The 19,651-nt window shown below is 38.5% G+C and overlaps 1 protein-coding gene across 6 annotated transcripts in view; it reads right to left on the reverse strand.

Annotated features, from left to right (window-relative positions):
* Atrnl1 (attractin like 1) overlaps positions 1-19,651 on the reverse strand; it is a 503,194-nt gene that overhangs the window by 405,964 nt on the left and 77,579 nt on the right. For 5 of the 6 annotated variants that reach the window (XM_050147216.1, XM_050147226.1, XM_050147253.1 and 2 more), the window contains exons 14-16: positions 16,767-16,899; positions 5,012-5,193; positions 1,537-1,750 (exon numbers count right to left, since the gene is read on the reverse strand). In XM_050147216.1, coding sequence (XP_050003173.1) covers positions 1,537-1,750; positions 5,012-5,193; positions 16,767-16,899 — 529 coding nt within the window. Of the gene's footprint in view, positions 1-1,536; positions 1,751-5,011; positions 5,194-14,581; positions 15,591-16,766; positions 16,900-19,651 lie in introns of those variants that run through there. The other variant, XM_050147259.1, reaches the window with a different exon arrangement.

Consider the following 19,651-nt stretch of genomic DNA (forward strand, 5'->3'; position numbering starts at 1 on the left):
CGCAATTGCTACGGGAAAGCGAAGCAAATCTTCAAAATATTAAACCTAGGACTTTTAGATGATAATCAAATCTACCTTCACTAAGTACCCAAAGAAGTGAAATCACGGGCCATTCATAGAACCGTCGCTCTAAATGGCCAAAAAGTGAAGATATTTGTATGCTCACAGTCAGAGCAACTTCATGCTACACAGCTAAAAGGAACCAGAGGACGAACAGAAAAATAAAATGTGAGCTGTAAATACACTGGACCAGCGTCAATCACGCATGAACAAACTCTGAAGACATTTTCCTAAGGGGACAGGGAACTCACAGAAGGATGAAGCAGTGAGACTCCAAACATGAAATACCCAAAGTATCAAGTTCATTGAAATAGTGCGATGCTGATTTCCAGGGGTCTCAAAGGGTAAGAAACGTTTTGTTTGAAATAATAAAGAGTTAGGCAGGGTGAGTGAGATCCAGGACTGCCAGGGTTACACTGACAAACCCTGTCTCAACAACCCAAATAGTTTTAATTTTGCAAATAAACTAAGTTTTACAGAAATAGTAGTGATGGCTGACAAACAATGGGACACACTTAATACCACATAACTGTACACTTACTGTTGATTAAAACAGCAAACTGTCATAAAATGTACATAGCTGCAATAAAAACACAACTCTTTAAAAAGAAAAGCATTCTAACACTTCTTATTCACTTAAGAAAATCAATTTCTAAAGAAGAAAGTATTTCTTTTTAGGTAACTGAAACAATACAGTTCTAAGATTAAAACACACTCAGTCATTAATCTTAAAGACGAGTCTTTCCTTCAAACAATATTATGATAAAAGCAAAAGACTAACGAATTCAGGTCATTGCAAAACTGTGGGCACAACCACGTGTTCATAAGAACACCATAACAATCAAGACAGAAAGGGTCACAGAGTGCAGCGGGCTGGAGAGGAGGCTCGCAGCTGAGAGCACTTGATGTCCATGCAGACGAGGATGCTTCCCAGAACCCACATAGGATAGAGCCATCTGAAACTCCCGATCCAGGGGATCGGACCCTCTCTACTAACATCCACACAGAGGCTCACAGCCTTCTGAAACTCCAGTTCCAGGGGATCGGACTCTCTCTACTGACCTCCACACAGAGGCTCACAGCCATCTGAAACTCCAGTTCCAGGGGATCGGACTCTCTCTACTGACCTCCACACAGAGGCTCACAGCCATCTGAAACTCCAGTTCCAGGGGATCGGACCCTCTCTATTGACATCCACAGGTATGCATATGGTACACAGACATATATGCAAGCAAAACACTTATCCATAAAGCAGAGTAAATAAATTATTAAAATGTTTGTAAAAGTATAAGAAAATTTTAAGAAAATATGCAAAATCAAACATTTCCCCATTACAAGTTAATGCTAACTTGGGTATAGAAATAAACATTGGTGTGAGGGATGAATATTACAAAAGGCTCAACAAGTCCCCGCACTCTGGAGAGGGAGCCTGGGCAGCAGTCTGAGAGAACACAGAAGGCGGGTGCAGTTACTTACCAACGGGCTTTTCACAGACGAGGCCATCCGCCATTGACGTACAAGGGTTTGCTTTCAGTCCTGCCACTGCAGCCCTCTCTAGATAAGCACAGAATCCGGAATCATTTGGTTCTCCAGGAAGCCACTGCAGCGTCGTGTTTGTAAAGGGAGACATGTCCTCCCATCCCCAGTAGGAAATGTTGATCTTGCGTAAGCCTACCCATGGTGACACTTTCTGTGAACAACAGGACGCAGGCATGGAAAGTGTCAGAAGTAAGACTACTACCCGACACTGCCCAACAAGCAGGTCACTACCATTAAATACACACATGAGGACCCTAAAGCTACCTTCCTAATCCCTTTTACTTCCTATGGAGATTTCAGGATCATCTAGAGGAAGACATAGATCACAGGACTGTTTGGAAAGCACTGGACTTTCAGCTTAGCTATAGCTTGGATGATTAATTGTTTTCAGCCCTTGCTTATTTTTCCGCTCCTATAAAATGGGGATGTAGACTGTCCTTAACCCCTGCATCCAGGAGGCAAAGGCAGGCTGGTCATCATAGAGAGGTCCAGGCCAGCCATGGGTGCACAGCGAAATCCTACCTCAGATAGATAGATAGATAGATAGATAGATAGATAGATAGATAGATAGACAGACAGACAGATAGATAGACAGACAGACGGACGATAGAGAGATTGATGATAGAGAGGTGATAGAAAGATAGATTAGATAGATAGATAGATAGATAGATAGATAGATAGATAGATAGATAGATGATAGATAGGCAGATGATAGAGATGATAGATGATGGATGGGTGGATGGATGGATATATAGATATATAATAGAGAGATAGATAGGTTGGATAGATAGATAGGTAGATAGACAGACAGATAAATAGATGATAGAGAGAGAGAAAGAGAGATAAAAACCCACCAAACTAAAGGGGAGAAATATCAATGTTTAACATACCACTGCTGCTATAACTAATACTATCACATTTAATCAGGTTTTATCAGTTACAGATTTAAGAACCTACAGATAAATCCAAAATCTGTACTTTTCAGAAACAAAAAAAAATATGTATGGATTCTGAATAAAGAGCTCACAGGAATCCCCAGCTGGGATTTCCTCACTATTCAAACTTTAATAAAGTTTTGGGAAAACTGACATCATCTATGTCATAGACAAAGTCTGATGACCACATTAAAAAACTGATAAATGCAAGTTGACAAAAGCCACTATTCTTAATTAACTATTTTAATAGCCTCGCTGATCATCAAATTAGCATGAACTCAAAATTGATTCTATATTTATATAACCTACTTTAATCATTATTTAAAAGCAAAAATATATTCTAAACCAAGTTCCACTGTTCTATTAGATTATAGAAACTTCTATTTAATATATCTTCTTAGTAATAAATTACTAAGCTACTTAATAATCACTATAATGGAAAATTGCTTCAAAGAATCATTCTTAATTCTTTTACATATGCAACATAATAAAAGAGAAAAATATCACTACATCTTATTTCTAACAACATAAATAAAATATTTATACATGGCATTCATGTTGTACAAAAAAAATTTCCCAGGGAGGTTAAGTTAGCCACAGACATTTTTTGTTTGTTTGTTTGGTTGGTTTTTTTTTTTTTTTTTTGCTTTGTTTTCTTTCAAGACAGGGTTTCTCTGTTAAACAGTCCTGGAAAACCTTTAAATTTTTAAGTGTATAAATATAATGAATTACAAATTGCAAATACTCGATAGATATTTCTTGGATAAAATTAAAATACCTTATGAATTTTCTTTTTGACAATATGTCATATTGCCAAAAGAGTATAGTACAGACAGCAATTTGATAAAGTTCTTAGAACAGAAATTATTTTATACTATCTAGCATAATGCTGAGACAGAGGTAGGGTTAACAGTGCTTCTGATTATAAAATTATGCATGATACTCCACACTAGAATTATATGTTTGACACATTTGTTCTAAGAGATATTTAGATAACAAAAATCTGCCTTTTAAATCATGCTTTATAACAGCACCAGTCAAATAATCAATCCAACACAGAGATTTCACATTAAAATGTGCTCCGTGTCACAGGAACGCATCCTCGACTTCCTATCTACAGCAAAGAAAAGCCATTTAAAATGAAATATTACTCCCTAACTCATCATGATAAGAATCTGAAAGAAAAGGAAGAGAAGCAAAAATGAAGCCAGTGATAAAACATTTAATGTAACTATTGCCCAGTAAATGAGCCAGACAGGCAGCTGAAAGTGAAAGATAAATTACTATATTATGAAAATTTCCTGCACCACTCCATAAATCATCGTAACATTTCATTAGCCATTTCCGATAAGTAAATGATCATTTGACCCAAGATATCTCTTTAAAGTGATAAAATGAATTCGCCGATCTTTATTGGCCAAGGAAGGGTTATCTTAAGCCTGTGCGCCAGCAATGACTCAGGATATAATTCATTTTATATAAAGATGTGCCAAATGAAATGTCACCTTCAAGTTTCCACTTCGAAATCCTATGAAAAGTTGTTTCTGAGAAAACAAAATATTTTTATGTTGTGACTCAGCAACCCAGACAATCTGAGTTTAATGCCCACTCCTTATGGATTATCATAACAGACAGCAGAAATCAGAAGCTACAAGAAGTCCTAAAATATAGAAATCAAATGACCAGATTTGTGGCAATTTTGTAACCGCCAAAAATAACTGATGTTAAACACAGGAAAATCAGCAGAGCTCTAAGGACAAATTCCTATGCTCCTGAAATCCAAACACGTGAGTGTGCAAATCAGATGCTCATGGGGTGACGGGATTCCAGGAGCACTAATCTTCATGTGCGGAGTGGTAAACCGTCGAGTACATGGATTGCAAAAGAGAAGCCCCTAACATCACAAGAAAAAGAAAAACACAGATCTCATCTGAACGTCCCATATATTTACCATAAAACTTTACTTTAAAAGACTGTTACCGTTTTCTAAGGCATAAATATCGAAACGTCTCCCCAGCCCGCTAGCACACACAGGGTGCACACCATGCGTCATGCTGGAAGCTCTTCAAGACAGCAGCACAACCTGTAGGGTCTCTCTGCCTTCCTTATACATGTCTCCAAGGCGGCGAAGGCTGCCTAGGGCCTTTCTCCTGGACCACTTCATAAGCTCAGCCTAGGACTAGCTGTCCCTCCTGATCTTCATGAAGCGCCCAGAGTGCACCTACCACTGCATCACCACACTCAAGAACAACTGCTCTTGTGTCTTTCTGTACTGCGCCGTCTGAGAAGAGGACCTTACTGCATCTCTGGGTTTCATACAGCAGTGGACTACCCAGTACAACAGCCGGTTTTCATGTGTTTAATTAGAAAGTGTCTGTCCATCCTTCAGATAGACATTTACTTTAAAAGACAAAGAAGAAGAAATCATTTCTACGGATCATGAACCACTGCATACGTCCATCACGTAAAGGGCTCACCTGCTGTGTGTACTTCTGTATTTCATCCAACACAAACTCTACCTCCTTAGAAGTTGTCAGAGAAGCGAGGTTTCCACTGAGATTATAGCAATAAAGCTTCGCATTGTCGTAACTTTCTCTACTGGAGTTGATTCGAAGACAGGCATCCCCAACATGATTCCAGCCTTCCCCACAAAGGTGAGCTAGGTAAAGGAAAAAGAACTGCATCTTAATTTCTCATACAAAAGTACGATTTCTATCCATCCATTAGCGCATCTTACCTTAGGGATGTCAGGGGACCTCACTTGAAACATCAGGTATTTCAGGGATTTGGAGACACATCCCCTGTAGACTGTTTACATAGATGTCCCAATAATGTCCTCAAACAAAGTAAAGATGTCCTACTTCACAGAGAACCCTATCTGTAGTGAGACTTCAATCTATTATTTTAAATTAATACATTTATTTTTAAAACATTTAAATAAATTTATGTAATGGTGTAGGAAGATCTGGGTGACCCTCGTGGTTTTTCACAGGAGAATGGATGGAAACAGTGGACACGGAGAATGGAGGGAAACAGTGGACACAGAGAATGGATGGAAACAGTGGACACAGAGAATGGAGAGAAACAGTGGACACAGAGAATGGAGGGAAACAGTGGACACGGAGAATGGAGAGAAACAGTGGACACAGAGAATGGAGGGAAAGGGGACACGGAGAATGGAGAGAAACAGTGGACACAGAGAATGGAGGGAAACAGTGGACACGGAGAATGGAGGGAAACAGTGGACACAGAGAATGGAGGGAAACAGTGGACACAGAGAATGGAGACACAGAGAATGGTCACGGAGAAATAGGGGACACAGCCATCAGTTTTAAAGATGATAAGGAAGAAACATTAATTTTAGCTTCTTCAGTGTGGGACGTGGGTGTCTTTGCCACGTTTTTCTATGCCCTGTATACTTACTTTTTCATAATTAAATCAGGGTGGGGATAAAACTTAATATAAGGGATTTTTATTTCACAAATCAAATTTAAAACAAACTAGTTTTGTAGCTTTGTTTTAGCTTTTTACCAATCTCTCTAGTGTGAGACATAATGACACTTTTTTCATATCTGCCTCTGCATTCAGTCAGCTGAGACTGTGAACTAACTGAAGAAGACGTCTTACAAGAACTCTCGTGTCTTCTTCTACAGACAGGCGACCGTCTCCTGATGCCTGCGGCCATGCCTTCCCTGCTCGTATGGACTGACACCCTTTGGAACCATGAGACAAAACAAATCATCCTCCTCCTCAAGCTGCCCTTGGCTGTGGTATTCTGTCTTAGCAGCAGACAACTAATCCAAGTTCTTTTTGCTTAGAAAAAATTAGGGTGGCCTTAGGTGTATAGGTAAAGAAAACAGGTCTATAAATTAAATAGTTACTGATAATAAATCAAACAAATACTTTTTTTAAAAATTGAGATATAATTTAGCCATTAATAAAAGGCAAAAACAAATTTTCATATTAATGAGACAGACATTAGGTTGTTTTTACATAAAGAATTAAATCTTAACTGAATATCTGATCTATTGGGACACAACATTTTCCATGTTTTTCAGCATTAACAGCTATTTTAATCTTGCAATCGTCATTGTTGAGAACACCACTTCTCATAATTATGGAGAACAAAATGGCAGAAGGATGTTTAAGGACAATTCAGAAATTGTTACAAATTCTGTTCTAATATCAAAGTTTATTGGAAACTTCTTATGAAAAGCCAGCAATTCAAACAGCAATTTTTAAATGGAGCATTCAAACACAATACAATGAAAAGAAATACTAATTTACAACTGACGTGCTGAGAAATTACAATGGACAAATGTTTAAAAGACTGTAATTAAATCATTATGTTTCTGTTAGAGAACTTTGTACGTACAATAGAAACAATACAGTTTATAACACACAATGATTCTGATTCTGAGCACAGCGTCTCACAGAGCATCTCTGGCATCACACGCTAGCATGTACAGGCTAAGCGAACATGGTTGTGTTCAGAACCCAGGCTGCCATGAAGTCACAGGATTCAATAAAGATGTTGCCAAAAACATTTCAGATTCACCAAGCATTTGTTTTCTAACTAATTTTGGTTGCCTGGTACTCAAAAAACTTTTACTTGCCAAATTTTCTAAACACCATTATAACCAATGTGACCCAATAAGGAATAATAAACTAGAGTTTAAGAAGCTGGACTTCATGGCCTTAGAAGAACCCACACTTGTTGGGGAATATTATTTTCAGGTATGTGACTTTTGCTCGTGCTGGTAACTCTGTGAAGCTGTGATACTGTGCCTGTCTAAAATACCTGATGGTCCTAATAAAGAGCTGAACAGCCAATAGCGAGGCAGGAGCAAGGATAGGCAGGGCTGGCAGACAGAGAGGATAAATAGACGGAGAAATCTGGGAGGAGAGAAAGAGGAGCGAGGAGAGAACAAGGAGAGGAGGAGGTCAGGGAGCAGTCACCCAGCCACCCAGTCAGCCGTGAAGAAGTAAAGAAAGGTATACAGAAATATAGGAAGATAAAAGTCCACAGGTAAAAGGTAGTCAGGATTATATAAGTTAAGAAAAGCTGGCAAGAAACAAGCTGAGCTATGGCCGGGCATTCGTAAGTAAGAATAGTAAGTAAGAATTCTGTGTGTGATTTATTTGGGAGCTTGCTGGTGGGCCCCTCAGAAAGAAAAAAAGAGTAAAATATTCCACAACATTCAGGCATTCCATCGTGGGGCTCGAAAATCCATCTAAAGCCGAGAAAACTGAAAAAAAAAATAAGGCTCCTTTAATAGTTCATGCCTACTGGCGAGCCCTTGAGCAGCTGGTACTTTTAGTGCAGACAAAAACGAATTAAAAATGCCCGCCACAGGGCAAGCATTGGCATTCTAGAAGGGTTTAATGCAGTTCTCAGTCAGGAACCTCCAACCAGGCAGTAAGCTTTAGACTTGGTTTTCAAACCCGCAGTCAGCCTAAAGAGCACTTGGAGGATCCAGTGTAGGTTAGCACTCTAACGTTTATCCCTGTGGTCAAAAAAGGTTGAGATAGGAGTCAAAGAGGTGCAGATGAGAAAACCTCTAAATAGGTTCCGGTGTGCTTTACAGTGTGTGAGGCTTAAGAAATAAAGAAAATGGTTAGAGACCATCACAGAAAGAAACGAATTGGTTAAAAATAATAAAGTCTTTAAAGAGACAGTAAAAGTAATGTAAAAGAGAAAAGCCACCTGAAGATGGGAAACACAGGGAGTCTGAATGCTGTATAGTATTGTGCTGATTTTCAATCTTTTGATTGCTAAAAAGCAAAGGACAGCTACTAAGAGACCAGGAATTGAAAGAGGGACTGTAGAAATAAACCAGCCTGTATACTTTAAGAATGCCTAAACTTTAAAAAAAAAAAAAAAGTCAAGGAAAGCATTTGTCAAATAGAAATCAAAAACACTTCGGAGAACTGGTTTTGCTTTGATTTCCACAGGAAACAAGAGTCTGTGGATTCGTTCCAGGTTGATTTGGATCTGATTTGATCAGGGGAGACCTCCTGAAAATTGACAGGTGATATTTATCAACAAAGGTTATAACTGGTCTTCTCAGAACTTGGCCGTTATCTCAAATCTTCTCTCTGGTACCCTAAAAATACTTTGGCCATATTCAGCAGGAAGCAATCTAGAGAACAGAACGTCCACATTTCCAAGAGAAAGTGTGGGTGGTCTTTGGTTATATTGTGGGTCATGGATGCTTGTTATATTTAGGGGAGTATAGGAATACAGGATAAAAAGACAACTATTAATCTCATATTTTGCATAGGCATGGATTTTGGTATTATGGATACAAATTCAAAGTCAATTGTGTTACACTGTATATATTTTTTACTCTTGTTTGAAAGACTTTTGTATAATGATACAAATTTAAGGTAATTTTTGTTACCACATGTTGTATATGTTTCTATTCTTGTTTAAGACATTATACCTATGCAGTTCATTTAAATTTGAAAGATAAAGCTCTAGTTTTAAAAGCTATTATTAAAAACTATATGGGATAATCAAGAAACAAAGATCAATAGTTAGTCATTTATAACAATCAAATTTGTAGATATGCTAGGTATGTTTTCCAGATCATATAAAGATATATTTTAGATAGACAGAAAGAAGATCTTCAAACCTTTCAAAGGCCTACAGAATATGCATTTAAAATGTTTTGTCAATTTAGGGCTTTTTGTAACAATGAGACACATCTGATCCTGGCAGCACCAATTTAGTTCAGAGACGATAGGGGCATTAAAATAACTCCTTATGGAGTTTGCTGTCATTGTGGCAAGGTTAGCCACGAAGCAAAGAAACTGCTCTTGCCTTTGACTGCTAACTATGTGCTGTGCGGACTGGACATGCAGGACCCACAGGAAAGTGACTGCCTCAAACATTGCCAAAACAAGGTGGGATGGTCATTCAGGGTTCCTGCTTCACAGAAGAAACTGCCAGACATTCTGCATGACACAGAGGAAAGTGACTTGCCAATATAGGTGGGATAATCTTTCAAATTTCCTGCTTCATTTAAAAGTCTACCAAATACTATGGGCCTGTAGCCTGAAGACGGGTGCCCCAACATTGCAGAAGAACTTTCGGTGACTATCCAGGCAGTCAGATGTCTGTCATTTCTAGAGTTTTTGGAAGTCATTTGCAATGCACATTTTGTTTATTTCAATAGTATATCCTTGTGGTCCCTTTGGTGGAGTTGAAGAATAGATGGCTACAGTTACAGTTTTCCTTAGATATGATAGCAAGTAATTTAGGTAAAAAATTTTGGATTTACTAAGATAGGATATATTATGGAGTGCTTTCTTTAAATTTACTAAACACAAATGGATTGCAATTCAGTACATTGTCAATGTAATCTTTACTTCCTAATTGTTCTTACTGTATAAGTCTTATGATGTTAAGGTTGAAACTATTCATTTTGTTTAGAAAGAACAAAAGAGGAAATGTTGGGGACTATTATTTTAAAGTGTTACTTTTGTTTATGCTGCATTTGATTAACTGTAAAACAATGATTCTTTGCCTATCTGAAACACCTGATGGCCCTAATAAAGAGCTGAATGGTCAATAATGAGGCAGGAGCAAGGACAGGTGGGGTTAGCAGGCAATGAGAGTATAAATAGGAGGAGGGAGAATGAGGAGCAAGAGAACAAGGAGAGGAGGACTCCAGGGGCCAGCCACCCAGACAGCCACAGAGTAAGAAGGAAGGAAAGGTGTATACAGAATAGAGAAAGATAAAAGCCCAGAGGCAAAAAGTAGTAGGGGTAATTTACGATAAGAAAAGCTGGCAAGAAACAAGCCAAGGCTGGGCATTCATAACAAAGAATAAGCCTCCATGTGTGATTTATTTGGGAGCTGGCTGGTGGACTCCCCAAAAAAACAAAAGAGTAAAATTCATACAACACAGAGCAAAATCAACAAAATGAAAATTCAGAATGAAGTTTATCTTTACATCATTTGCTTTGAACTCAAATGGACACTTAAAGGTCTTAGGGATTCCAGCTCACCGATAGCTAATATTCTGAGGCTTAACTGGCGGACTGTGACTAAGATGCTTATATCTAGAAGTCCCTCAGGATGCTCTGTTGCCACTTAGGGACTGTTATCACGGAATGGCTTTCTTGTCATGCTGAGGTCACAAGTGCAGCGGTCTTCCTGATCTTACGGAATCCAAAACACCAAGTCACTTTTCTTCACATTGATGGAGGTGGGTCTTGTATCTTATCTGTTGATTTCATTGGTTAATAATAAAGAAACTGCCTCGGCCCTCATAGGACAGAAAATTAGGTAGGCGGAGTAGACAGAGGAGAATGCTGGGAAAAAGAAGCTGAGTGAGTGAGTCGCCATGATGCTCCCACTCCAGACAGACGCAGGTTAAGATCCTCTCTGGTAAGCCAGCTCATGGGCTACACAGAATATTAGAAATGGGTTAGAACAATATGTAAGAGCTAGCCAATAAGAAACTGGACCTAGCCGGGCCAGGCAGTGTTTGAAAGAATACAGTTTCCGTGTAATTATTTCGGGGCATAACCTAGCCATGCGGGTGGCCGGGTGCCGGGGACGCAGCCCTGCCGCTCCTAATTCAACATCACATGGCGAAACTCTATGAATTACTCATGGTTTCACACTGGGATGGTTTAGACGGGAAATGACTTCCAGTCTCCAGCATCAGAGCACTCACTCTGGTCCTATATTTCCTCGCTGTGCCCCTGTTCCTCTTGCACATACATTCTGTGCAATTATATAATGGGAGAATGTAATTTTCTCTTTGATTTTTGCAGGGGTTAACGTTAAAAGACAGCCTTGAATCTTGGAAGATACACAGGACTTTTAAACAGGGTTGAGCATGTAAAAAACCACAGAGACTTTGAAAGTTGAACTAAATGCATGTTGTGTCAGGATACTGCCATGAGCCTATGGGAGTCAAGGGATGTGGCTGTTTGAATGAAGAAGACCCCAAAGACTCAGATACAGGAACGCTTGGTGCTCAGTTGGTGGAGCTCTCTGGGGAGATTTAGGTAGTGCAGCATGCAGGGTGGTCTCTGAGACTCCTGATAAATCCAGCTTTTTCCTCTCAGTTTATTGTTGACTTTCATGAGCTTTTGCTTGAATTTTTCTGGGGCCGCAGCTTCCTGTCCCTGCTGTCATGGGTACATCTTGCTGCAATGACTCTCTGCCACAATTCACCCATATCTCTCTGCAACCATGAGTCAGATAAACGCCTGCTAATACAAGTTTCCGTGACCAGAGAATTTTACTACATCAATGAGAAAGTAATATATGAATTAAAAGACAAAAATCACACAATCATCTCAAAAGATACAGAAAAAGCCTTTGAAAAATCCTGCATTGCTTTCGTAATAAAAGTCATGGAAAAGCTAGAGATGGAGTGCTTTCCGCAACATACTAAAGGCTACATGCAGAAAACATACAGCCAACAACATACTAAAGGCTACATGCAGAAAACATACAGCCAACAACATACTAAAGGCTACATGCAGCAAACCCACAGCCAACAACATACTAAAGGCTACATGCAGCAAACCTATGGCCAACAACAACCAAACAGGAAAGCTCAAAGCATTTCCACTTAAAATCAGGGTCAAGACAATTCTCCACATGTGTTTAATACCGTGAAGAAAACCAAGAGTGCAGATTTGGGAAGAAGTTGAAGTATCCCTGACGATGCAACTTTATGCGTAAGACCCTAAAAACACTCTTCAAAACCCCTTACAAGTTGAGAAACAGGTCAAGCAAAGCAACAAGGTATAAAAACCAATGTACAATTATCAGCAGCCTTCCTATATGCCAATGACAGGCTGAAAAACCAGGGAAACATAATAGACATTAAAACCAACAATTAACAAATGGAGTTTATAAAACTAAAAATGTTCTGTACAGCAAAGGACACCATCACTCAAGTGACAAGACAGACCACCAAGGAGAAATTAATCTTCTAGCCATACTTCTAACAAAATATTAGTATCTGGAATACATAAACAACAAATTAAACACCAAAAGAACAAACAACCCAATTACAAACCAGGGCATTCAACTAAACAAAATTCTGAAAAGGTAAGAAGTAAACAATTGAGAAACAGTTTTTTTTTTAATGTTCAACATCTTTAGCCATCAGAGAAAATAAAAATTCAAGCTACTTTGAGATTTCCTCTTATCGCAGTCAGAATGGCTATAGTTAAAAAGGGAAAAATATTTTTTAAAAAATGAAAAGACGACAAACGTTGGTATATGGTATATATGAGGGAAAGAGACACTGATGTAGTCACTGCAGAACTCAGAGCAGCAGCTCTTCAAAAAGCTAAAGGGAACTACCTACCAAGTGACCCAGCTACACCAGTCTCGGGAAAGCACTCAAAGATCCCACATCCTGCTTGAGAAATGCCTACTCTTCCATGCTCATTGCTGCTCTACTCACAATATCCAGTAACAGAAAGAGCCTAGAAGTTCACCAGCTAATGGACGGGTAATGAAAATGTGGTACATTTACAATATGGCATATTATTTGGGTATTAGGAAAAATGAAAGTCACAAGTAAAGGGATGGAGCCGGAAACAATCATTTTCAATGACATAACCAGTTCCAGAAAGACAAATCTTATTTGTGGATCTTAGTTTTAAGTCTTTAGACATGTGTGTTTCTTTTGGAAGTCCCATAGAGGTCAGTAGTTACTAAGGAATCTTGAGGAGAGGCTTTCAGTGGAGGGAGACAGTGCTCAATGAAATACAAGGCTTACAGATAAAAATGGAGGAGGAAGGGTTTTATTGAGGTAAAAGGTGAAGGGTAGATTATAGGAGGGAGTTTGGAGATGGATAAGTAACACTAAAAACCCTTTTTTTTAAAGTCCTATGGAAATCTACTACCATAGGTGTTTATATACAGACACACACACACACACACACAGCTAAACAAAGTTACCCTTAAGTGGGGTAATATAGCACAGAGTTTCTGTCCCAACTGGTCCTGCAGCCATTCAATCACAAGTAAACAGAGAGGCTTATATTAATTATAAACTGTTTGGCCTATTAGCTCAGGCTTATTATTAATTAGCTCTTAAATTAACCCATAATTCTTGTCTCTGTTTAGCCACATGGCTTTGTACCTTTTCTCGGTGAGACGGTCTCATCTTGTTTCCTCTGTGTCTAGCTGGCAACTACTAACTGAGTCTTTCCTCTTCCCAGAATTCTCCTGGTCTGGTCACCCCACCTATACTTCCTGCCTGGCTACTGGCCAATCAGCATTTTATTAAACTAATACAAGTGACAAATCTTTACAGGGTACAAAAGTATTATCCCATGACAGGGTAACAATGTCCTTACTACAGACCAGAAGCTAACAAATCGAAAGCCCAGTGTAAGGAATGGTTACTTTGGTGTAGGAGGCCCTTCTGTCTTTGTGTTGCTTTCATTGGTTAATAAAGAAACTGCTTTGGGCCTTTTGAAAGGGCAGAACTTGGGTAGGCAGGAAAAATTAAACAGAATGCTGGGAGGAAGAATGCAGAGAAGGGGAGATGCCATGGATCCACAGGAGACTGACGCTGGAAATTTTACCCAGTAAGCCACTGCCATGTGGCGACACACAGATTAGTAGAAATGTGTTAAATTAATATGTAAGAGTTAGCCAATAAGAAGTGAGAGCTAATGGGCCAGCAGTGTTTTAATTAATACAGTTTCTGTGTGATTATTTCAGGGCTAAACTAGCCGGGTGGCCAGGATGAACAAGCGGTCTCCTTGCAACATTACTTCTTTTGGAGTTGTTGGCCAGTGCAGTCCCACTGACCCCCAAACAATATAGGTCTTGTCATTGCTCTTCATTATGCTCCAGAACTTGACAGGAAGACCCTACTGTTGAAGACACCATATACTTGAGCCATATAAGCCATGAAAAACTAACTCATGTCTACTAGCTAGCTTTCATTAGTCTAGCTCCAGAATGTGCTAAGTGTACTACCAGAGGAAAAAAGTAACCATTAACCATACCCAACTACGATGCATGATTAATAAAAACTCAGAGACAGAAATTGGGTTTCGACCTAAAGGTCAGAAAAGCAAACAGCCAGCCACTGGCTCTTACCTCAACCTCAGTCCAAAATGGTGATCCTGTCTCCAGGAATCTCAGAATGAAACTGAGCCTGAGAGCTGTCTCCTCCCATTTTATAATCCTCTCTAGTTCTTAAATTTAAGGGTGTGCACCGCTACCTCCTGGTTTCTACAGCAAGCTAGGATGGCTACTGGGATTAAAGGTGTGTGACATTGCTGCCTGGTCTGTAAGGTTGGCCAGTGTGGCTGTTTTGCTTTTCTGATCCTCAGGCAAGTTTTATTTATTAAAATACAAATGAAAAGCCACTACGTTTCCCCTTTATGTTTAAAATAAGAGGTTATAATTAATATAAGAAAACTATATACAATAAGTACAATAACTATATACAATATATACAGGCACTAAATACATCAACAATGTCTAGTCCATTTTCATTTACAAATTCAGAGAAAACACTCCACATTTATACTACCTTGGTGAGTCCAAAGTTTTGTACCTAATTTACTTCCTATTATAACTTGCTTTTTGCATCAGGCAAACTAGGAAAATTATATCTATCTAGTCTTCAACTCCCTCAGAGACCCAAGAAGGAAATAATAGTAACTGAGTAAGCAGGAAGTGCAAGCAAGCGACTTCCAAAAAATGTGAGTAATGACAGAAACAGCTGGCTGCCTGGACAGTCACCCAAAGTTCCTCTGCAACATTGGGGCATCCATCTTCGGCCTACAGGCCTAGCATATCCGACAGAGTTTTCTATGGAGCAGGATATTCTGAAGGGATGTCTTTCCTTGTCTTGACAATGTTTGACAGTCACTCTCTTTTGTGTCCTACTTGTCTAATTAGGACAGCATACTGTCAGCAGTCGAGGCAAGGACATTTTCTGGACCAGTGGCTTACTTTTGCCACAAAGAAAGTAAACTCCATGTGGAGTTTCTTCGATGCCCATTATCTTCTCTGAAGTAGATTGGTGCTGCCAGGAGCAGACATGTCTCATTGTCATAGAAAAGAAGAAGAACCTAGGTTATTAAAACATCTTAAATGCCATATTCTGTAGATCTCTGAAGTGTTTGAAGATGACCTGTCTATCTAAAATATGCTTTGTTTGACCTTGAAAACATACCTAATGTGACTATAAGTTCAATTATACTAGGTGATTAACTACTAACCTATATTTCCTTATTATACTAAACAGTAATAATAATTTTCAAGGACTAGAAATTTGCATTACATTATTAAAATAAACTGTATAAGTACAATACCTTAAACAAGACTAGAAATGTTTGTACAATATGTTTTAACAAAACTAATCCCAAATTTTAATATGCAAAAGACCAATCCAATGTAAAACATTTAAAACATACTCAAATGAATATATGAATTAAAATCAATTTATTTTTAATTATTATTATTGGCAGAGCATGGGACTCTTAATCCCAAAGTCATGATTTCGGGACCCATGTTGGGCACCAATTTGATGCATAATTAATAAGAACTCAGAGACAGAAATTGGAATTCAACCTGAAGGTCAGAAAAGCAAAATAATCAGCCACTGGCTCTTACCTCTACCTCAGTCCAAAATGGAGATCCTGACTCCAGAAATCTCAGAATGAGCTGAGCCTGAGAGCTGTCTCCTCCCATTTTATAATCCTCTATCGTTCTGGATTAAAGGCGTGCACCACTACTTCCTGGCATCACTACTTCCTGGTTTCTATGGCAAACTAGTGCAGCTACTGGGATTAAAGGTGTGTGTCACCACTGCCTAGTCTGTAAGGATGACCAGTGTGCTGTTTTACTTTCCTGATCCCCAGGCAAGCTTTGTTTATTAAAATACAAATGAGATGTCACTACAAAACTGTGCTCTCTTCTAGTTACAAAAATGAGTGTCCCAGCACAAGAGAACCCTGGTACAATAGTGAGCATGACTAGACAGGGTTGACCAATCACATTGGATCTATGTCCCTCTCCGCAAGATAAAAGCCATCCTTGGCACCATAACTGATTCGAGAACCTGTATCCAGACAAGTCAGAGGCTCTAGGGGAGAATCCACTACTATTATTTTGCTAATTTAACTAATTCCTGATGACTTTTTGCTATACCCATAGATGATGATATTAATGTTGTCTACAGAATAAAAACCTCATTTATCAAATCATGAAATATTTACCTGGCCAAGCCTGACATTCTTGCTGCCGCTGATCCCAATGGCAGTTCAAGTTCAGTGAACAGCTTTTACAGCTTGTGAGTTTGTTGCAAATCTGTTCATTCCTTACATGGCATTTGGTGTAGTTTCTGACAGACTAGGGAATTGAAAGACAAAACACGTTACTTTTCACAACTGAACAAACAAGGATTCTTAAACATCACAAAATTTTAAGCCCCTGTTGAACTTTAAAATGTTTATATCTCCAAACCCAATTCTACTGAATTGTAATTTCTCTTAATTATTGCATTACTGTTCAATTAAATTTGGCTTAAATCGACTGTTTCACATGGTAAGCCACAATATAACTTAGTGTGTGAGAGTCTGAGGTAACCACAGCAAGCAAGCTCTACCTATCACAGCATGCCAATGGTAAGACCATGTTAGTCTACGGCAAATGCCACTGTAACAAACTGAGCTGTTTCTGCTTAGATCACTTGGATTTTCCTGTGCTTCTTACTGTTTAATTGTTTTGCCTCTATGTCTTTTGTCTGGTCTCAGGGAAAACTGGAAGGGGTTCCCGAGTCTCTAATGGTTCAGAAGGCATGCCATACAATTCACGAATTCTTCTTTGCTTAAATGAACACTACTGAATTTTGTTTGCCTGTATTTTTTTTTCATTTAAGACAGCAAATTGCTGTTCTTAGAATTTTAATGAGTTCTGAAAATTGGAGAATACTGCGGAAATTAAGTAATTTGAAAAGGAAAACTTTTAGTGCATGTGAAAACAAATCTCTAAGTGAGTGTGTGGATTCACAGTCTACTAACAGCATGAAATGATTCTATTCCTAATGAAACCATGACAAGAATGAAGCTGAATAACTAGCAAAACAGTTTCAGATCTTTTACAATATGAAAATAGAAATTATTATAAGGATTTAAACTAATAATGGGTGTAACTACTTAACGTCTCCCTGTGAGTGCTATACTTTCTTCATAGGGACTACAAAGAAAACTGCAATGTTACTTTTTTTCAATCTTACTACATCATAAAACCATATTTCTACTAATTTTAGCAATTAGAAGTTAAAGGCTGGGGATCAATATTGAAAAACAACACCGATGACTGGGCTACTTCATACAGAAAAACACAACTGTCTGATTAAAAACTACTCATGAATACTTTAAAACTGTGAGCATGAGACATTCAGTGACCAAATGCATATATCAGAAAAATACTGGAATGGACTTAATTAAATATTTTGAGCAACACACCCAATCTTCTTAGTGTCTAGAAAGAGAATTGCTTACATCAAACTTTCTTCTATATGACAGGTAAATACTAGTTTTCAGTCACTAATGCTAAAAGTTAAAACTAAGATACAACTATCTCATATTAACAACTGTACTAAAATAAATATGTAAAATATTTATTTTAGGTAGTTTAATACCATGCACCAAATATTTACTGTAAAATACTGTACTTCCTTTATAAAATGCAGTGCGGCATGTGAGAAGGTTCAGTGAGCACAGGGGCTTGCTGCAAAGCTGATGGTCTCACCTCCCGTCTGTGCAGCACTGGGTTAGCGGTGCACGCTATCCTGCCTGGCTTTGTTTGACTTTACGAGTTCTTGGGACTCAATGCAGGTCCCAGTACTCACACACTAAGTGCTTTACCCACTGAGCCATCTCCTGAGCCAAATATTAATTTCTCTACAGAATATTATATTTACTACATGATAAGAGATATAATATACACATAATGTTTAACTTGCTTGTCCTTAAGAAAGAAATTCAGACACATTTTTGTCATTTCATCTGTGAGTTACTCAACCCCACATCTCCTTTAGGAACAAGTAAACTCACTTAATGTCAACTTTTATTATTTGTTCAAAGTATTTTGTTTTCATATATCACATAAATTCTAGGATTATTCTATATGATCATTAAAAGAATTTAACGCACTTGCTAAACAAAAAATTTACTTGAATTATTAAATAAAAATCTATGAAAATGACAATAAAGGAGTTGGGAGTAAGAAAACACAGACAACAGCAGCAACTTAGAACTCTCAGAGCCCCAGCTATGTTAGAGCCCACACTTGGTGACTGCACTGCTCCTCACTAACAGACCATTCATTGACGGGAATAACAAGGGAAGATAAGGTTCTGTTTGAGTCACACACAGCACCAAGGAAATCAGTGAGAGAATAAAGCCGAGCGCTGTCTCGATCACAACTCACACTGCTTACCTAATGACCCAAAGGCAAATCAGTAATCAGGCAATGGAGAGGAACCGTTACTGTTCCAATCCTTGATCTATTTAGTCATAAATGCAAAATGTAAATCCATGAAAAGCAAACAGATTTCTGATCCATTAGTGCCCAAATATGCAACTTGCAGTATATGGCTAAATAATGAAATAGGACATCACTGCTCATAATTTGACTAAATCCCCTAGAACTCTAGGTGGCCATTAGCATTCAGTTTGGCTTGATCACCAACACTCTGATGAAAGCCTGGAAGACGCATTACAGCAGAACTCTAAATTATGGGAGAGCTCCATCTGCTTGCTCATAATATGTCATCCAATGATCCCTGGCGAACACATCGTCAGAAATGAAATCAAGCAAAGGAATGCAATATAAGACAAATGCTCGTGAGCAATTTACATAATGTAATTTCTCAGATGCAAGTATAGTTATCTATTCCTTTTTTATTATTATTCTTTTTATATTTTTATTTATTTATTTTTGTTTTACATGTACAATTTTCTATTTGAGAATGTCGAATTCCCTGAAACTGGGATTATAGACAGTTGTGAGCTGCCACGTGGGTGCTGGGAATTAAACCCAGGTCCTCTGGAAGAACAGCCAGTGTTCTTAACCACCAATCCATTTCTCCAGCCCC

The sequence above is a fragment of the Alexandromys fortis genome, unplaced genomic scaffold (assembly GCF_014885135.2).
Source record: "Alexandromys fortis isolate MF-2015 unplaced genomic scaffold, M_Fortis_MF-2015_v1.1 scaffold_16, whole genome shotgun sequence".
NCBI classification, from domain to species: domain Eukaryota; kingdom Metazoa; phylum Chordata; class Mammalia; order Rodentia; family Cricetidae; genus Alexandromys; species Alexandromys fortis.